The sequence below is a fragment of the Chelonia mydas genome, chromosome 3 (assembly GCF_015237465.2).
Source record: "Chelonia mydas isolate rCheMyd1 chromosome 3, rCheMyd1.pri.v2, whole genome shotgun sequence".
NCBI classification, from domain to species: Eukaryota; Metazoa; Chordata; order Testudines; family Cheloniidae; genus Chelonia; species Chelonia mydas.
In genome coordinates this window covers 189,460,847-189,479,552 of record NC_057851.1, presented here as the reverse complement: position 1 = coordinate 189,479,552, position 18,706 = coordinate 189,460,847, and the positions used below count along the sequence as shown (strand labels likewise).

The 18,706-nt window shown below is 42.6% G+C and overlaps 1 protein-coding gene across 1 annotated transcript; it reads left to right on the top strand.

Annotated features, from left to right (window-relative positions):
• Nucleotides 1–221: 221 nt before the first annotated feature.
• Nucleotides 222–18,336, top strand: LOC114020199. The gene is made up of 10 exons (XM_037893555.2): nucleotides 222–514; nucleotides 827–866; nucleotides 3,817–6,795; nucleotides 8,168–9,907; nucleotides 10,990–11,055; nucleotides 12,803–12,903; nucleotides 14,147–14,211; nucleotides 14,940–15,091; nucleotides 15,386–15,538; nucleotides 17,018–18,336. Exons 1-10 carry the CDS (start codon nucleotides 395–397, stop codon nucleotides 17,353–17,355), a joined length of 5,754 nt encoding a protein of 1,917 aa, XP_037749483.2. The 5' UTR covers nucleotides 222–394; the 3' UTR covers nucleotides 17,356–18,336.
• Nucleotides 18,337–18,706: the final 370 nt, after the last annotated feature.

The following is an 18,706-nucleotide window of genomic DNA, read 5'->3' as shown; positions in this document are numbered from 1 at the left end:
TGGTATAAACCTCCTGACAGTGTCCCCTTAAATGTCTCATTGAAACACATAGCAAAATCCTCCAACAGCAGGAGAGAATCTTTAAATATGCATTATAGTTCATTCCAAATGAGAGAGCTCGCCTCCTCCTAATGAATGCTACTTGGCAGCTCTGATTAGATAATAGATAACACCTGAGTAGACAGGACGTGTATAAATTAATTACCTCTCCCCCTACCCCTTCTATAATAAGGGGGTATTTCCCAAAGAGGGAGGGTGAGCTGATGAACCAGGAAATCTATAGCAACAGAGTTTGTTGTGCTAACTGTGTCTGGGCAGACCTGGTTGTTTATTCTTTGGGTGGGAGTTCTGGTTTGTTTTCTTTTCTAATGTAGGTTCTCAGTAAAGCTTTGCCATGAAACCTTTGCTTTTCTCAGTATTTCTACTCCTCCTATTCTTGGGACAGGGATTTAATGAGCAGGTTCACTTGGGCTTAGTGAAGTCCAGCCCCAATGTGAATAAAGCCGAAGGGAGGGTAAGTACTAGAGAACAGCAGAAGGTTTGTCCATGTTTGAGCATCACCATGTAGACACCCCATAATGCAGTAAACTAAACTCTCTAGTATCCTGTCTTTGTTCCTCTAGAAATCCTACTTTCATCTCTATTCCTCATACACCATAGATAGAAGCTAGAAACCATCAAAGCTAGTTTACTAAAACCCTGGCAGAGGTAGTGATCAGCTGTTACAAGGTTTTGGTTTAAGTGACCATGAGTAAGGAGAAAGCTGTGAACACCTTCACAGTGGCTTTTTCCTGGAACAAGAACTAACCCTCTATTTTCTTTACAGGCAAACAGGTCCCTGCAAGAGTCTCAACAGCTGAAACTAGGTAAGAATTAAATTTTTAACTACACCATTATTGTTTAGACCAAGTAAGCTTTCAGTTAAATGCAAAATTTTTGCATGTTCCCCAGGATTTGGAATAAAGGCTAGCAGTAATAAAGATGGCTGCAGAACTTGTATATTGCAGAGTGGTATTTAGGGGCACCTTACCTCAGGAGCTAGGAAAAAGAAAAGTCCCTTTTCCACCACCAAACTGCAAAACACTTCCAAGATTCTTCTTGGAAAACTGGTGCCTTAGGGAAGAAACACTTAACTGCAGCTAATACTATTATCTCCAAACAATCAGTAAGTCAGGTGGCAGGGCCAGACTGAAAAAACAATCCTAGGTCTCTAGGTTGAACATCCATTAAGCCTCAAGGGCCCTTCTTTCTTCAAGATTTTTTTTTATGGCAAATAGTGTACCTTTTCCTGCACAAGGGATGGGTTTTCCAGCTCATTGAGTTAGCCTCTTTCTACCACTCCTAGTTTAACCTTTTTTTCCTTCACAATGATGAGTAGGAGTAGGAAACAGACCCCAAAACTACTGAACTGATGTCCATTACTGGGTCATCTGCTCCAAAAAACTCCCCCTCTCTATTGGGAGTGTTCTATATCTCCTGTATTATGAATTCTGGTCTAAGTATAGAATCGGAAGTAAATGCCCTATGGATCGTTTTATGGCAGGCCTCACCAAGTGGTGCTGTTATAGTCTTCCAAGTACTTTGCTTTGTTGTGTGAGCAAGTTTTGAAACCTGGAAAGAGATGCTGTGGTGTCACTACTTGTTATGCAAGGCTCTGTGTAGAGGCAGGGTCCTGGGAGAAGGATCTGTGCAAGCGACAGGAGTGTTTGCTTCAAGAAGATCAAAGCAGAAAAGCAAAGCTGCTCCCTAGGAATGGGGTGTTGGTGTTGGGCTGAGATTCCTTGAAGAATGGATTTCCCTGTGTGCTGTATGACCATCTAATTTCAGGACTAGTGTATGAATATAAAGAAAACAAATTACACTTAGACTCTGTCACTGATTTCTCCTCCTTTGGGAAGCTGCTACTGCTCGTTAAAGGGGAGACACCAGTGTCAGAAGGAGCAAAAATTATATATATATATATATATATATTTTTTTTTTTTTTTGCCATCTGTCTCTCGCTACACCAGTACGTGCCGTATGGCATCATTGCATTCACCTTAGTTAATATGGAAAAAGCTCAAATGCTGTGGAATGCAGTGCTTGTTTTGTTTTTATGGCAGCATAATGCTGTGTCAAAGGAGTGCAATTAGATATGGAGAGCTGAAATCAAACAGGGCTCAGTGTTCCACTTGTAGGAGCAGAGATTGTCTCATCTTATTGGCAAACTTACTGAGGCAGTTGTAAAGCTACCTTGCTCAACAAAATTGCGCCTTAATAGCACTTGCCTCTGTTTGGTGCCTGTATACATGGAAGTGTTTGCGTAAGTACATGTTGACCACTTCGCTCCTTGTGGATTGTGTTTGCCTTTGTGACACCTTTTTGAATCTAAGTGAAAGGTCATTTTTTATGACCTTACCTAATGCTGACTGATGCAAGTGGCAATTCACCAAGACTCATTTGTTTCTCAATGCTTTCCTCTCTAAAGCAGAAGTTTCTATAGATTAGGCAGTCTCCCAAAAAAAGCAGCTTAACTGCAGTCCGTGTGACAAAAGGCACGTCTCCTTCGAATGCGTGGTGCATCCAAATGGATTCCAGTGTAGCTGCGAATCCTAAGGTCCCATCATGATCTGGGTAAATTTGGATGTGCCAAATATAGTTGCTCGGTAATCTGCAGATGATGCTGCAACTTGCAGGCAGTTAGATCGCTTTAAGCTGTTCTTCAGACGTTGGTTCATATCACAAAACCACTGAGTAACTTATCTCCCTGTTCAGCAGCCATTTGGGGTTCAGCCACCCACTGGCAGAAGCAGGGGAACATGTTCTCTCACTGTTTTTGCTTCTAGATGCTGTCAGTTCCTGCCACCAGTGTCCAAGTCCCCTACCCCCCAAAAGTAAAATCTGACTCAAATTTACTTTAGAAGCACTGGATCACATGGAGCACTGCTTACTGATTCCATTTCTAACCTTATTGACCTCTGAGTACCTGACTAGCTCTTAAAGTTTTGTACAGCTGGGAAATGAGTAATTCTTAGAATCATCCCAGGACAGGAGGTAGTTTTTTTTCCTTAAATCACAATAAACCTAGATGTGGATTGTCTAGCTTTCCCTCTTCATCTATGAATTGGAAAGCTTCAGAGCTGCACTCTAGGGTGTGATCATTCTATAAAACCTCTTGGCTATCTCAAGCCCCACCCATGTTAGCCTAAGACTTTCTTCTGAGGTAAATGTATGTTGACACGATCATTTATGCCAGCAAACCTTATGTTGCTCAGAGGTGTGAACATTCCACCTTCCTGAGTGACCTAAATTATGCTGGCATAAGCAGTAATGTGCACAGTGCTATGTCAGTAGGAGAGCTTCTCCTGCTGACATAGCTATGCCCACTTTTTGGGGGGTGGATTAATGATGTCGATGGGGAGCTCTGTCTTATTGTCATAGAATGGCTACATGAGAGAGCATCAGTACAGCTGTAAGCTCACTAATGTAGACATGGCCTTATTTTCTCTCTCTCTCTCTCTCCACTTCCCAAGCCACAGCAGCTGAGCCCAGATCCTCAAAGGCTTTTTAGGCACGTGATCCATTGATTTCAATGGGAGTTCATCACTTAAATATGCCTGAGGATCTGGGCCTTGGCTCCTACTCAAATTACTTGCAATGGAGTCTTATAATACACCTGGCCTCTGAGGGGAAAGGTGCAGGGGAGGGTGAAGACTTTTTTTGTGCAAAGTGGGAGAGTGGAAATCTTTCTGAGATGATTTGGGGGCCGGGGGGGGACTTTCTTATCTTTCTGGGAAGGCTTTAGCTTGAATCTGTCTCTCTCATATTGTCTTCCAGACCTGGGGCTCCCTTGGATGTTGGTGTATGTCCCTGTGAGAAGTTGCCATAGAGTCCTGAAGGAAAAGCTTGGGGAGTTTTCTCCTCCAACATATAACCATTTTCAGCTAAATATTTGGTGCAACTGGACCATATGGGCAGGTTCCAGAAAACACATAATCATTTATATCAAAGGATTTATGACCACGGAGGACTGTGACACAAATGATGATAAAATCCTATTTCAAGGAGTCTCTTCATTAGTAGAAAACACTGTAATCTATGCTTGTTGGAACAAGAAGATTCATGTCTTTGCCACCTATGCCCGGGCTGTCCATGTAGTATTTCTGATGAAGTATTCTTCAAACCCTAGAAACAAATACTTTAAAGGAAAGTATTATATATTCAAACACCGTGACATTGACTCCTCTTCTGACGATATCTTAGTTTCTCAAGCCCCTATTCCAACATCAAAGAGAACTAGTCACAGCACTCCCAGATCTAACAAAGTATCAGTAATATACCATGGAGAGATTTCAGATGATACAAACATTAGTACAGCTTTAAGTACTGAGAATCTTAACAAAAGCCTTAACAAGACAACTGTACTTAATAACACAGGGTTATTACAGGTAGGGGGTGAAGGTCAAAATGTTGAAGTTCTTGAAAGTTCTCTTCAGCTTAAACCTCAGCATGATGCAAAGTCTCAACTTTTAAAAACAGAAGCTCATAGCTTGCTGGAGTCTCTCCATTTGTCTACATCAATGGACAAAGAAAAGAGTCTTGGCATAGGAAGGTCTTTTGGAAGCCTACCTCAAACTGCAGTACCTGATATCTGGGAGTTGAGACCCGCAGAGTGTGAAGAAGTCCTGGTGGACTTTAGCCAGGTGTACAGGCCAAAAAGTCTTCCAGGCTTTCTTTCTGAGACTTCTTACTTAAGTGTTTCTCATCTAACTGAACCCTTGAAATCTATGGAGTTAGAAGGACCAGAAAGCAGAACGTCCTTTTTACTCACTAGTTTGAGGCAAACTAATATGGAAGATTTACAACTGAATATAAATCCAACACCTCTGAGTTACCCTGTCCTGGCCTCATATTTGCATTCCATAGCCCATGACAGAGTGGAAACCATAGGAGACAAGAATATTGGCTCTACCCCTTCCCAAAGTCTCAGCAGGGTTACCTTGATGAAGGATAATCTTTTGCAGTCCAACATCTTGGCTTATAAGGTGGTGAGCAGTCCCAGTGATAGCCTTGTGAAAGGTTCGCTGCCTAGCCTCCGAATGACCAGTCAGGATCAAGTTGTGCTTGGTGATCAGTCACAACCTGAGACAAGGGGAATGGATAAAGCTGGAAGTTACCAAATAAGCTCCACTCAGAGGATCAGTGGAGAGAAGTCTGTAACTGAACTGGATCTGAGAACAACTACCCTCAAAAATACTAACCCTCTTGATGTTTCTGTTCTGGAAAGTTCTATGGACGTCACTGACCAGCTGAAAATCATGTTGGTTACTGCAGCACCATATGGTTTGTTAGACAGCGAGTACCATTTGAGGCTCCAAAGCAGTCAACATGTGGATTCAGCTTCTACAGAACTAGAAAGCATCCTTCCAAGTACAGAAGTGTCCCTGCATCAAGCTGCTAAAGTAAATGTGTCAGAGGTGCTCCATTTGGGTATGAAACCCAGCCAGCAGGTGGGCCTGGTGATGGAACTGGAGCCTGTTCCAAGTACCAAAGTTTCTCTTCCTCCAGCTGCCTCAGAACTAGAGCTCATCCCAAGTATAGAAACCTCCCTTCCTGTTTTCCTCACAGAACTGGAGCCAGTCATCCCTTTCCCACATACAGAACCATCCCTTCCTCCAGCTGCCTCAGAACTGGGCCCTGTCCTCTTCCCAAGCACAGAAGTGTCCCTTCCTGTTTTTCCCACAGAAATGGGGCCTGTCACCTCAGCACTGGAGCCTGTCACCCCTTTCCCAAGTACAGAACCATCCCTTTCTCCAGCTGCCTCAGATCTAGGCCCTGTCCTCTTCCCAGGTACAGAAGTGACCTTTCCTCTGGCTGCTATGGGACTGGAGCCTGTCATCCCAAGTAAAGAAGTGTCCCTTCCTCCAGCTGCTCAGAGAGCTAGTGCACTTAGAAACGAGCTCCATTTGAGAACAAAAAGCGGCCGCTACATTGACACTGACACAGAGCTAGCTCATATCCCTCTAAGTACAAGAGTGCTGCTTCCTCCAGCTGCTGAGGAGGAGGACCTGTTGGAAGGCGAGCCTCTGTCAAAGCCACACAGTGACTGCTATGGGGCTCCAGCTGCTACAGAACATAGACATGCCCTCCCAAGTACAACACAGTCTCTTAATTTCTTTCTTCAGGAAAAGAAAATCGGTGTCCAACAATCAACACTGAAAGGTGAGAGAGAGAGCATCCATGAGGCAGAAACTGAACAACCTGGAAAGGCTGAGGAAAGGAATTTAATCACAGACTTCATCTCTGGCACCTTCTTCTCAGACACAACTCGGCTGCAAGCCTTAAAACCAGAACCTGAGCTTGGGCTCCTCAGATCCAAGGGCCATACAAGTAACCTTTCTCCTGTAACCGAGAGCCTTCCTAAAACCCCCTTAGTGGGAACAAGGCCAACTAGAGTAAAGCAAAATGAGCTCATGTTTAAAACTGGCCTTATAGCCTCAAGCACTAGGGCTACTCCACCTCTGGAGCACATAGCCACGAATAATAAAGTTAAAATGACTGAGCCTGTAAAGGAGATGAGTAACACCCCACTGAAACACACATTCCCAGATACCACAAAACATCACAAAGTGCAGCAAACCACTGAGTGGAGCAGTGCCTCTCGGAGCTCTGCTATTGCATCTAGTCATGCTCTGACTCCAGCTGAGAAACTGGCACCGAAAGAGAGCGTAGATTCACATTCTTTCCAATCCTCTTCTGCTCGCACACCTGAGAATGCATCAACTTCAGAAGCAAGAGTCCCCCTGAACTATATTGGTATGTTTAACATTTACTGTGTATCTAGGTAAATTTTTGCTGTCTCTTGGGGTTTAAATCATGAGTAACCATATGGTTGGGTTGAGGAGTGGGGGATACTGTGGATTCTGTAGCCCTCTGCTGTTATAACTACTTAACAGTACTACAGCATGATATTTGATGCTGAATTAGAAGTTTCTGTACACACTCATCTGATGTTGAATGCTTATGGCTGCCATGCAAAGTACGCAATTACCAGCTTCCCATTATTCTTGTTAATTAGATCAATTCAGCAGATGAGTCCAAGAGAAATCTTGAAAAATAAGGGCTTCTTTGCACTAAATGCAATATAGTTTAGGAATTCTAATGACTGAGATTGTGGAACTGACATCCTGGCTCTAGCCTAAAGCAACAGTCAGGGAGTTGTGGTTTTGAGTTTCATTTTGTAACTAGGCAACCCATGTGCCAAAATTCTTCCTCCCTCCCACCCACTAGTCCGAAGGGCAACATGTCCCCTTTTGACTGCCCATCTTGATTGGAGAGAGACAAACAAACAAAGTTGTTGTTCTATTAGAACCAATCTAATTTTGGACTACAGTGTTCTTGTGACTCATGACTGGCATTACTGGAAGCGTGATCATTTATGCCCTCTTGTGATCACCAAAAAGGGTGCTCGATGAGCTCTATATTCTTGCTGCCCCTCTGCAGACTTCTCATCTTCCCACCAATCCTGGGAGCGTGAGACTCATTTGAACTTATGTTGTTCCTCACCAATCCTGTCTTGGGTTTCAGTGGCAAAGTTTCTTACACTAAAACCTCTTTGCTACTGCCAGATCCTGATGACCTGGGGGACAAATTCTTGCTATCCAGCTGGCATGGTTCTTGGTGGATATTGCCAATATTAAATGGAGTTGGCTGAAGAGCAAATATTTGAGTAACTTGATTTGTTTCAATTCATCAAGCAAATGATTTACCCAGCAGTCTGTCCAACTGTAGAGCTGGTGAAACAATTAAAAATTAGACTGACAAATTGCCTCTGGTCATAATTAATAATTTTGACCAGCTCTATCCCTAATGATTAATTTTCTTCAAAATTAGGAAGGAGTAACTGGAAAAAACAGTGCAGAGACCTGGCAGAGCCATACTGGTTTGCATAGCTAACAAAGAGCCCCAGTAATAGTTTTATTCCCTCTTTAAACTTTTTTTAACAATTTAAAGCAGGAGAGAAGGTAGAAAAACAACGTAGCAGTAGGAGTGCACTCAGACAGGTCTCTTCCTATGATGGAAGGAATCGGCTTTGCTTGTAAACAAGGTGGGTTTTTTAAAGTTTCTACAATGAAAATTGATCTTCATTTTTTTTCTTTTCCTTCCACACATTATCCTTCCTCCTCAGTGCCAGAATTACCTTGGTTGTTGCTGTATCTTCCTATAAGAAGTTGCCACGTCACCTTGAAAGATGAAATTGGGACATTTTCCCCGCCAGCACATAGTGGTATTCAAACCAACATCTGGTGCAACTGGACCATTTGGGCAGGCCCCCAAAAACACATCCTGATTTACATAAAGGGATTTCAGGGGAAGGACGATTGTGATGAAAACACAGATAAAATAATTTTTCAAGGGGTCTCGTCAAGTGTGGAAAGAAAAGTAGTTTATGCTTGTAAGAACCAAGGTACTCTGATCTTTGCTGCTCAGGCTCTGGCTGTCCATGTTGTGTTTCTGTCCAAGGGCAATTCCTTAAACCATGAACACAAATATTTCAAAGGACAGTACTATGTATTCAAAGACTATGAAACTTCAAGATCTACAAATGATACTCAAGAGCCAGTTCAGAAAACAACTAGGAAAACTAAGTACGGCAGTATCCGATTCTACCCTAAATCACCCATAAAACACTACAGAGGTCTTCTGGATTTTGTAAAGACCAGCACAGCTCATAATGAAAATCAACTGCTTAACAAGCTGCCTACGGTAGACAAAGAAGGTTGGGACAAAAATGGAAGCTCAACGAGACTAGAAGCTTTCTTAAGGTTTGTTCTTGAGAACAACACCCACATCCCTCTCTTAAAAGACATGGACGTGACCTTCAGTACTCATGACCTGAAGTGGCAGCAGTTTATGAAATCTTTGGGTAACGAAAACAGTAGTAGAAAGTCGGAACGTCTTTCTTCCCTCGTGGTAACACCAGCATTAAATATATTGAGGCTAAACATCCAAAATAAAAAAGAGCAAACTATTGCTTTTGATAAACTTATGCACAGGCCAACAATCCACTCAAACCTGCTCTCTGAGCCTCTGCATTTAAAGGAGCCCATGAAATCTGTGGAGATGCAAAGTGTCAAAACAACAAAGTCAGTAGGACCCCAGCACAGCTCAGCCACTCTCTGGAGTCCAGCTAGTATGGAAGACCTACAGCCAGATGCAAGACAAGCTGTAGATAGAAATTCTACTCCTCATCGTGGTTTGCAATCTCTGCAGGACACATGGGAAGAGCAGAGCATTCGAACGACCTCTTCTCAAAGCTTTAGAGCTGCATCGATCAAAGACGGAGAGGTGCTCCAGTCAACCTGTGTGAACAATGAGACAGTGGCCAGTCTTCCTGCTGCTTTTGTGGAAGACTTCCAATCTAATGCCAGGCTGAGCAGGGATGGTCAAGAAATAATTAGTCAGCTAAAGCATGTGATGAACTCAGAGAGAAGCATTAAAGACCATCATATTGAACATCAAACACACAGAAAGGGAAATGACAAAGGTGATCTGTACACAAAGCCAGCTTCTGCCCTCAAAAATGTTAAACTTAATGTTGAGCCTCTTACTTTGGGAATGCTTAAGAAAGCTCTCAAAACAGAGTCCATCACGGTCACTGTAGCCCTGCACAACACGCTGGATGTCCCTAGCAGTTACCATGCAGAGACCACTACTGCTGAATTCAAACCTGTTCTCCCGAGCAGCACCAGAAGCAGCCCACTGGGAAAGACAGCTGCTGCTACTGCACACCTTGGCACTCCAGTAACCCAAGACCAAGAACCTCCACTGATCATGAGCACAAAATCACATCCTTCCTATCCCTCTTCTGGTGGGCTATCAAAGGACACTGCATCCTTGAAAATAGAGCATGAAAAAGATTCCTTTGGTAAGTAAGCAAACTGTATATGGTTAGATTTTTCTACTTGGACTGGCAGATGTATAGTATGTTAAGGCGATAGCCCAGACAGTGATTCTACTGTCTATGGGTGTGGCTTTTTTATTGTGTCTGAAAGATGCTTCCTGTCAGGGTCAGAAATAGCTTTGGGAAGTGTTGAATGACTGGACATGAAAATTTTCACCATCCCTATTGCTCTGAATGTAAACCACATGTCCCCCCTATACACCTCTTCTGTGCCTACCTGTATCTGAGGAAGGAAGGTTTTATGCACTAGACATCCACGTTCTTCTCTCAGCATTTATAGTGTTTCACAGGACTTGGGCCTACATTTCTGCCATACTTGTTGAGATTCTTATACAGCCTATCCACAGTTAAAACTGCAAAAGTCTGCATTTGTCAGCTTGTTTTCTTGCCTCACCTCCACTAAAACCCACACTTTCACTTGCCTCAATTCACAGGTTTGGTTTGTGACTGATGGGGTTTTTTTCCTACTGAACTTCATAACTGACCTCTTAAGTGAAGGCTCACTAGTGTTCAAAAATTTTGAACACTCCTGCCACTTTATGAGGTGGGGAGAGAATTTAAGGCATGCCTTATGGTGCCCTGCAGCCTGGATTAAGGGAGCATGAATATGCTGTAGCTCCCCCATGTGGATGCTGTGGGTGTGAATGTAAATTTGCACTAACTCTTTAACTCTAAACTGTGGGGCAGAGTAGACCTGCCCCTAGTTTACTGTCCTCTCATTGTGAAGATCCAGCGCATGGTACCAGACTCTAGTTGATAAGTAGAACTTCTGTGTTTAGAACAGTGCTATGGCACAGCTGCTCTAGCTAGTTCAACGGAACGCTGGAAAACCTCTTTAGGCGTTCAGTGTGTAACTGGTCTTTTTTAGACCATCTCAGGACTCTTCATTACAGAAGCACCTCAGACTGTAACCTGATCTTTATAAAGCATCACTAGCACAAATGGCCCTTCTGTTAAAGGTATAAGTGAATTGTAAAACTGCATTCTTCCCTTTTAGCCTTCCTCAACAGCTACCAAATTAGCCTTTCTCTCTTTCACCCTGACAGATCTGGCTTCCATCTTCACATCTCTTGAAAATGATACCAGGTTGGAATCCCAGCACAATCCTGGAGGTAACTGACTTGGGCAGGGGAAGTGTTTTTATCATGGGTGAGGTTCTGAAACATGAAACCAGCATTAACATTTGATCAGAAACCAGATTAAAGATGGGGGGGAATTAACCACTTGCTTTCAGCTAATAGTCATAAATTGTAACAACTGAAGACTCATCAGGGTTTTCTGACTACATAGGAACAATAAAATTGTATTGTGTATACTACAGCGGAATACAATGCACTCTATAACTAATAAAAAGCAGCTGATGCATCTGGGGATGAGGGGGGGAGGAGAAAGGGAGCCTGTATGTGACATTAGCAACCAACTTGTTCCTTTAACATTCTTTGTCTCCTTGGAAACAATTTCTCTCCCTCCTCCTTTTGTGAGTTTATCTGCTCCTGTTGCTTATTCCTCATCTGGAAACAATCCTCCCTAAAGCTCCCCCATTTAGTTATTTAGGAGGTTGACTCCATTTGGGGAATTAACAGCTATCCTTGAACTCCAAAGGAGCACAGGTCCAGTAAGTAGGACTTCTCTGCAATGAGAGAGAGCTTATTAAGTGGAACGTACCTAGTGGAATGTGCTTTTGGGGGATCAATACCTCTAAGCACCAAGCTGTGAGGTTTTGGTGTTAAAACTAGTGCCCGGTCATCAGTAGTTATTTGTGCAGTGTGCCGATGGACCTTCATTTGATGCGCTTTCACTCGTTGGAGTTATCTGATCTCAGTGGGAACAGGATAGGGTGAAGGATGCTTAGTCGCTCATCTGTGCCTTTTTAAAAAGGCAGTCTTGCTTGCTTATGTTAAAGATCCCAAAGCATGATTCCCTAAGAGTAGGCTTATTAATTAGAACTGGGTAGATACTGCAAAAATCTTCCCTGTGTACTGAAGAACTAGCCTCAGTTGTATTCATGCACTTGTTAGCAGTCGAATGAATGGCAAAGTTTCACACCAGCCTGACTGTTGGGAGACCGCAGCTTTAATCTCTTGACTTTCTAAGGGCATTTGAACACCACTTGCTGTCCATGAATTTGAGCCAGAAACCCAATCAAATGATGCTTATCCAGTTGGGGAATAGATATAACCACCTGTGCCTTGCATGACCAAAAGCACCTAAAAAACCCACTATAGAGTCAGATTGTGAGCAATAAACCAAAGAACCAACCTGCAAAAGTACAGTCCAAATCCTAATTTTTTCCTAGTCTACATTCATATATGAAGAAGGTAAATGTCATTGAATAAACATACATGTAACACACATGCATTCAGGTAGTCTTCATTTTGGCATCCTATCCAAATTGCAGTTGCAGCATTCTACCTACTGAAACCACCCTCTGTGCAGCTTTACTTGAGAAGAGGCAACGTATCCATGTTAAACAGCTTGTCATCTGAAATGAGACCGTATTGTTGGTCGTGAGTGGAGGGATACCAATTCACTCAGAAAGGTTACATGCTCTAATTTAGAGTCAGTGTAAATACTTGCAGAACACTAATATTACTGCATAATAGTAACCGAACTTGTGATTGTCTCAAACATTTTTGTTCTGTCTTTGGCACAACTTCTAAAAGCATCATCCTAATATGGGACTGACTTATTCAAGAATGTTCTTGGCTTAGCTCTTCTGGCTGCATTCTGTTTTGTGGCTGCCAACACACACACAGCAGGGGGATAGAACAGTTACTTAAATCATAATTACACCACTAAATTCAGTACAATTGCTAAGGTATTTGCTAAGGTCTTATTGGGTTTTATTTCTTTTGACAGATGTCTTGTTTGAAGTAACTAGTGAAATTGAACACAAGGGATGGATCCCACGTAGTGGAGATGAGCTGAAAAAGGCTCTCATGGAATCCATTAAGCTTCACGTAAGGGGGATGTGGTCTACTAAAATGCTTTGAGACAAGATCATCAGAGTGCACTGTCGCTCTGTGGCTCTCTGATGTCCCAGCTTTCACATCCAGAGGCCTTCTAAATGCCCCTCCCTGGGCATCCTGCTACCATATGCTAATTTTGTTCCAAAACTAACCCCATAGTGTCCATTTCAGTGTCTTGCCTCAGTGTGTTTCTGACAGTGCTTAGTCTATGGTAAATTTTCAAAGTACTATAAAATTACAAGTTGATTAGAATATAATACAAAGATAAACGTTCAGACAAAAGATCAGCTGACGGCCTTAACACCATTTTTTTTAGAAGGAATTAGCTGCTAGCTGACTTACGGAGAGCAGACCTACAAACATTTGCCTTTAAGGCCGATACATGTGGCTGTTTGAAGAGACACCCTGTTCCTCTATAGGCATGAAGTTCTAACTGGTCAGTTCTGTGCCAGTGTCTGAAATGCAAGATCCAGCCATAGGCCATATACTCCAGGTTGGGTAAAGTGGCTCCATTGAGGATTTATACTGACTTGTGCTGCTGCTATAGGATTTACAGTAGTGCACCCTAGTGTAGACTGCCAAAGCTGCTGTCTTCGGTGGGTGCAGCTTATCTAGCGTCAAGCACCCAGAAGTCCCCCCGCCCATGCAGATAGCAGCTTTACTTGTCTTTGCTAGGGGGTTTGCACCACTGCAGCCACTACAGTGGCTGGCTAGCTGATGGCTGGAATTGGGCAAATTCCCACTGAAGAGAAGACCTCAGTGTTTGGCATTAACACAGCTAATCTAACAGTCCCCTCCTAGCCAGCCTCATTGCAAGGAAGAAATGGGTACAGAATCCTCCTGGCCTACTGTTTGTAGTCAAAACAGCTGCCACATATTTACTACAGAATTTAATATTTTCTCAGATATGGTACTCGGGGGGGAGGTTACAATTCCCCCTGCCCTTCACATATTGCTGTATGGGAGTCCAAACTAAAGTGAAGTGGGGAGTGGTCTGGCATGGAAAAGGTTGAGAACTAGTCTAGGGGACGGGTGTCCTGCATTCTTTGCAACACTCCTCTTAGATTAGTGACTAACTTTTCTTCCCCAGGCAGCCATCCCATCTGTAGAACCATTAAAATACAGACCTATCTTTGTAAGGAAGTCTGTTTAGAGTAGGCTTGACCACAGTACTTGCCTAAGCATTGGCCATCCCTTTATGAAAATCAACATTGTGCATTCTGTTCTTTTGCAGATACAAAAGAACCTGAAACTCTTGGTAAACAAAGTCAATGAAATCAAGTTAAAGGAAATCAAAAGGTATGGCTGGCTGACTATAAATCCAATACTGGGTGACACCTACACCCACTCAAAATCACTTAAATGCAATTGATGCAATGCCTTATCTAGAACTGTCCTTCATAAAAGGAAAATGTAGATGCTAGTTATCTGCTCTAACTTCACCATCCCTCCTCCATCTGCCAATGATCTAGCAAGACTTCTACTTCAGATTGCAAATATGGCTTTTCCTTAGAGTAGGAAAATAGTGTGGCATGGAGACTTTATTGGTGTGGATTAAAATAGAATGATTCTAAAAGACCCTCCCAGTTTCCAGTTGAAATTTCACACATGGTGGTAGTAGGAGAAGGCCCCTGAGGGCAAGTTGTATGTGGTGTGGTTTTTTGTTTGGCTTTTTTTTACCCCTTCAAGGACATCAGGTAAACCAAGTTAAGGCTGGTTGAGACTGAAAGCTGTTTAATGGCAGGTCTGTGGCCTAGCAAAAAATGAGTCTAGTGGTTTCAATCCAGCTCCACGTGGAGGGGTGTCTCAATCACAACTCACCAAGAGTTGAAAGGGAAAATGAGACTCCCCTCTCCCCTGTAGAAGTAGTCCCTCTAGGGCTGAGACCTATATTCGAGGAAGAATCCAGTACTTGATCTGTAGATAAATGGAGAGTGACTTCCTGCTCTGGAACCCAGTTCAGTAATATATATGCAGATGGACATTTCTCTTCTCAGCTTAGCTGAAGTTACTTTGCTTTAATGCAGGACAAATGACCTAAAACCAACATTCACTTTCTGGTTACACTTAAAATCAGAGGAAAGGAATATGTCTGTTTTACTCCATTCTCAACTGAATGATCTCATTGGCAAATCTGTGGAAGCTGAGAAGTTGCAGGTGTCTTTATTGTCAGTTAGAGGTATGTGCTTTGCATTATTGAACTGTTTAAAGCTGCTGCTGCTCCTTGTAATAGGCTTTACGGTCAACATGATAGATCTGGCTTGTGGGAAAAGGAGAGCTTGAATAAAGTTGGCTTGGATCACTGTATGTATGTGTAACTTGGTTCTTATGTAGCCTTTACATTTTAAAAAATTGGATTGGGGTGGGAATAACACATTAGTTCAAGGTGATTGATATTTCAAGGACATCCTCTTTTGAAGAGCACTTCTGTAGCTCTATAGCAGACTTGCTGCACCTGTTCTATCCACTGCAGATGTGAATGAATGCAACTCTGGAATTGGAATGTGTGGTGATGAGGCGGACTGCCTCAATGAAGATGGCACTTACTTATGTCGCTGTAAAAAAGGGTATGAAGATCGCTCTCAGACGAAATCTGGCACGCTGTGTGTCCGCATTCCACAATCAGGTAGAGGAGACAGATGAGCAAGTATAATTCTTTCTTTGAATAGTGCTGCATCTTAAATTTGCAGCTTCGTGCTCTTGTATTTGAAATGGTATTAAAGTACTATCTATATATTAGAGCACCACAACTGAATGAATTAATAACAATTGTTCAACATATGCCAAAGGGACTCATGGCCAGACACTTACTGTGAAATGCTCTCCAGGTATGAGCGGCAAAAACTGTTTAGCCACTTACTGTGTAAAATAGTATTTCTCTCTGGACTTTAGTCCACATTGCCTTGGAATTGTTCATATTTTAGTGGAACTCTACAGATGACAGCGAGAAAGGGGTTCAGATTCTTCCAGTGTGGACACCACTCTCTTTGGCATGGTTGCATAAGGCAAAACAGATCATGGGTCAGATTATAATAAGTTAGTTAATCTAATCACTTTGAATAATTGTAAATTGTTAATTTAGCCCCTTCCTTTGTTAGCTAACTCTTCACAAATTGACTTCTGAAATGTTCATAAATATTTGCCAAACAGTTTACAAAACTAGCTGGCCAAATGCCTTTGCCAAAAACAAAGTCAAATGAAATTGAGCCCATAGTCATAAATCCCTTTATTCAGCCAGTTCTAGTTATAACCAAACTACCTTTTCTGTTTATATTGAATTTTTTCCAAAACTAATGGGAGAACAAAATGTACTCTAAACATTTCAGTGGGATTTGTAGGGAATAAATGAGCAGTTGAAATCAATGTCCATGTGCTACCAGGCGAGCTCCCCTGTCCCCTATGAGAACTAGAATAGATAAATTGGGTCTCAAACTGTAGTGGATTGTAAGTATTGCTGGTGATTTCTGCCATTGGGGCTCTACCCCATTAAGAGAATCAGAGTAAAATATTCTGCTGGGTCTGGAAACCATTCCTAGATCTAAATTCTTCTGCCAAATAGAGGATTGAAATGAGGAGACAACTACCTTTGTCCCAGACTACATAACATGCATCACCGTAAGAATCTGCAATTGGACTTCTCTGCAGCTATAGCAGAGCATAGAGCAGCTGCTTCAAAGGTGCCTGTAATTAATGAGTAAACATACAGTTAATTGACTTAGAGGCCAAAGTCCCATTTATATTTTTCCGCAATAGCTCCAAAGGGAGACAAGGTGGGTTAGGTAACGTCTTTTATTGGACCAACTTCTACCTCCTCCACCTGATCGCTAATATCCTGGGAGCTGCCACAGCACTGCATGCATTAATGTCGCCAAAATCACTTTTTTTTTTTTTTTGAAAATGGAATGTGAGCTATTGAAAGTCAATAGGACTTTGGCTCCTAAGTCACCCTGCTTTGGAAAGTCTTACCTAGTGTGACTGCAGTGTAGGGTCATTCTGAATGTGATTTGCCTCCAGACTAAAAGCTCCACCTGCAGTTAGCCTCTCAACACAGACCCATAAACTATGGTGTGAGGCTGAATATCTAGACTGTCATCTTTCTTTTTAGGTATTGGTGGTTTCTTCAGCTACATGGAAATTCTGGTAGGTACTACAGTATTCTTCATCTTCATCCTCGTGGTGGTGGCAAGCAGTTTGTGCACAATACTCAGGAAAAGACCCACAAAGAAGGACTCCTGTATTGAGGAGCCTGTTGCAAGTGGGACACCTTCAGCACAGTCTCAACTGCCTGTATCTTCTATTGATCTGAGTACCCTTGGTGACCACCTGAACCTAGACCCCTTCCGGCCAAAGCTCCGAGCCAAGCCCCCGGAATGGACATCACAAGTGCGAACCAACCCAACTGAGACTTATAGAATCTCCATTGAGCAGTCTGAACGTTTGTAAAGCAAACCTATGCTGAAAGTTTGTTTTGTTTTTTTCTACTGATCACCTCTTATTTACAATTCATGAGCTGAAATAGCCTATTCCCTTCAACAGAACTTGAACAATCCTGTATCTCCTTCACTTGTTTCTGTTGGCTGAAGTGAATAGTGCTGTGGCTCAAAGAAAATTTATTTTAGTTCTTGGTGGGATACTTGAACCTTGTTTTGTCTGGTTTCATATCTGATTCATTGTTGTAACTTGAAGGAGTTGTTTCTGCAAACAGCTGGCCTGTAAATAAAGCTGGTATCTCACTATGCATGGAAAATGTACACCTTTTATGCTATTGGTATTAGATGCAAGGAGTGGGGAAGGATGGAAGACTTCAGTTAGAGGGGAAACCTGTAAAGGATTATAGTTTAAGCAAGTTAACTGCCTCTTGTTAGGCAAACAAGTCAACTGAGAACCAGAAGTAAATTAAAGCAGTATCTGGGCATCTCTTAACTATATTGCCCTTGGTCTTCCTGCTACCTGCTTTCTTTCTTTTTTCTTTTTTGTTTTTGTTACCTAGGCACTCTGCAGTCTACCTTGCTTTCTTTGCCATCCAACCTAATCCTCCTATGCATGCTCTGATGTAAAACAGATTTAATTACATAAATGTGGTGTCTTTATAACAAATGTCCCATCTAGTCTTACCTTTACACTCTAGCTGTACAGAATTCCAGCTTTATTGTTTTAAATTAGAACTTCATAGAAATGACTTGTCTGAAAATGATATGTTGTGCATGAAATTTTTATGGGGGTTTTTGGAGGGGGGGGCTATGATCCTACCTAGTGAGGGGGGGTTGTCTTTGTTATGTCTTATCCTTGTCATTACACTAGAATAAAATAGACTTTAAAAAATGACTGCAACTTAATTGTGAGGCCTGAAGGTAATGAGGAAGTAGGCCTGTAAGGCTATTCTTTTGTTGGAGCTGCTCAGGCTTTGTAAGCTTGCTCTTATCACACCCTATCTCTATCTGATCCAGTTTCACTGTGGATGGCAGTACCTTGTACTGGGCATGGTGACTGACTAGTGCTAATCACAAGGTTAAGTTGTGAAAGGAAAAACCTGGGCTAGTGATCTGGAGAACCAGCTCCCCTGCTGCAGTGAGCCAGGGTCCAGCCCAGTGCCTGATGTTTTGAATACGCTGCTGCCATGTTCTAGCTTGTTCTGTGGAGGAAAGCAAGTCTCTCATTCCTTGGGCTGTGTGACAGGGCAGGTCTATTCCTCCCCCAAGGGGACTAGAAGACAGGGTAGGAGGAAAGAGCCTATCCCCCACCCTCGCTATTCAGAAGGCAGCGCCCCCCCCCCCCCCCCATCTGACCTTTAAAT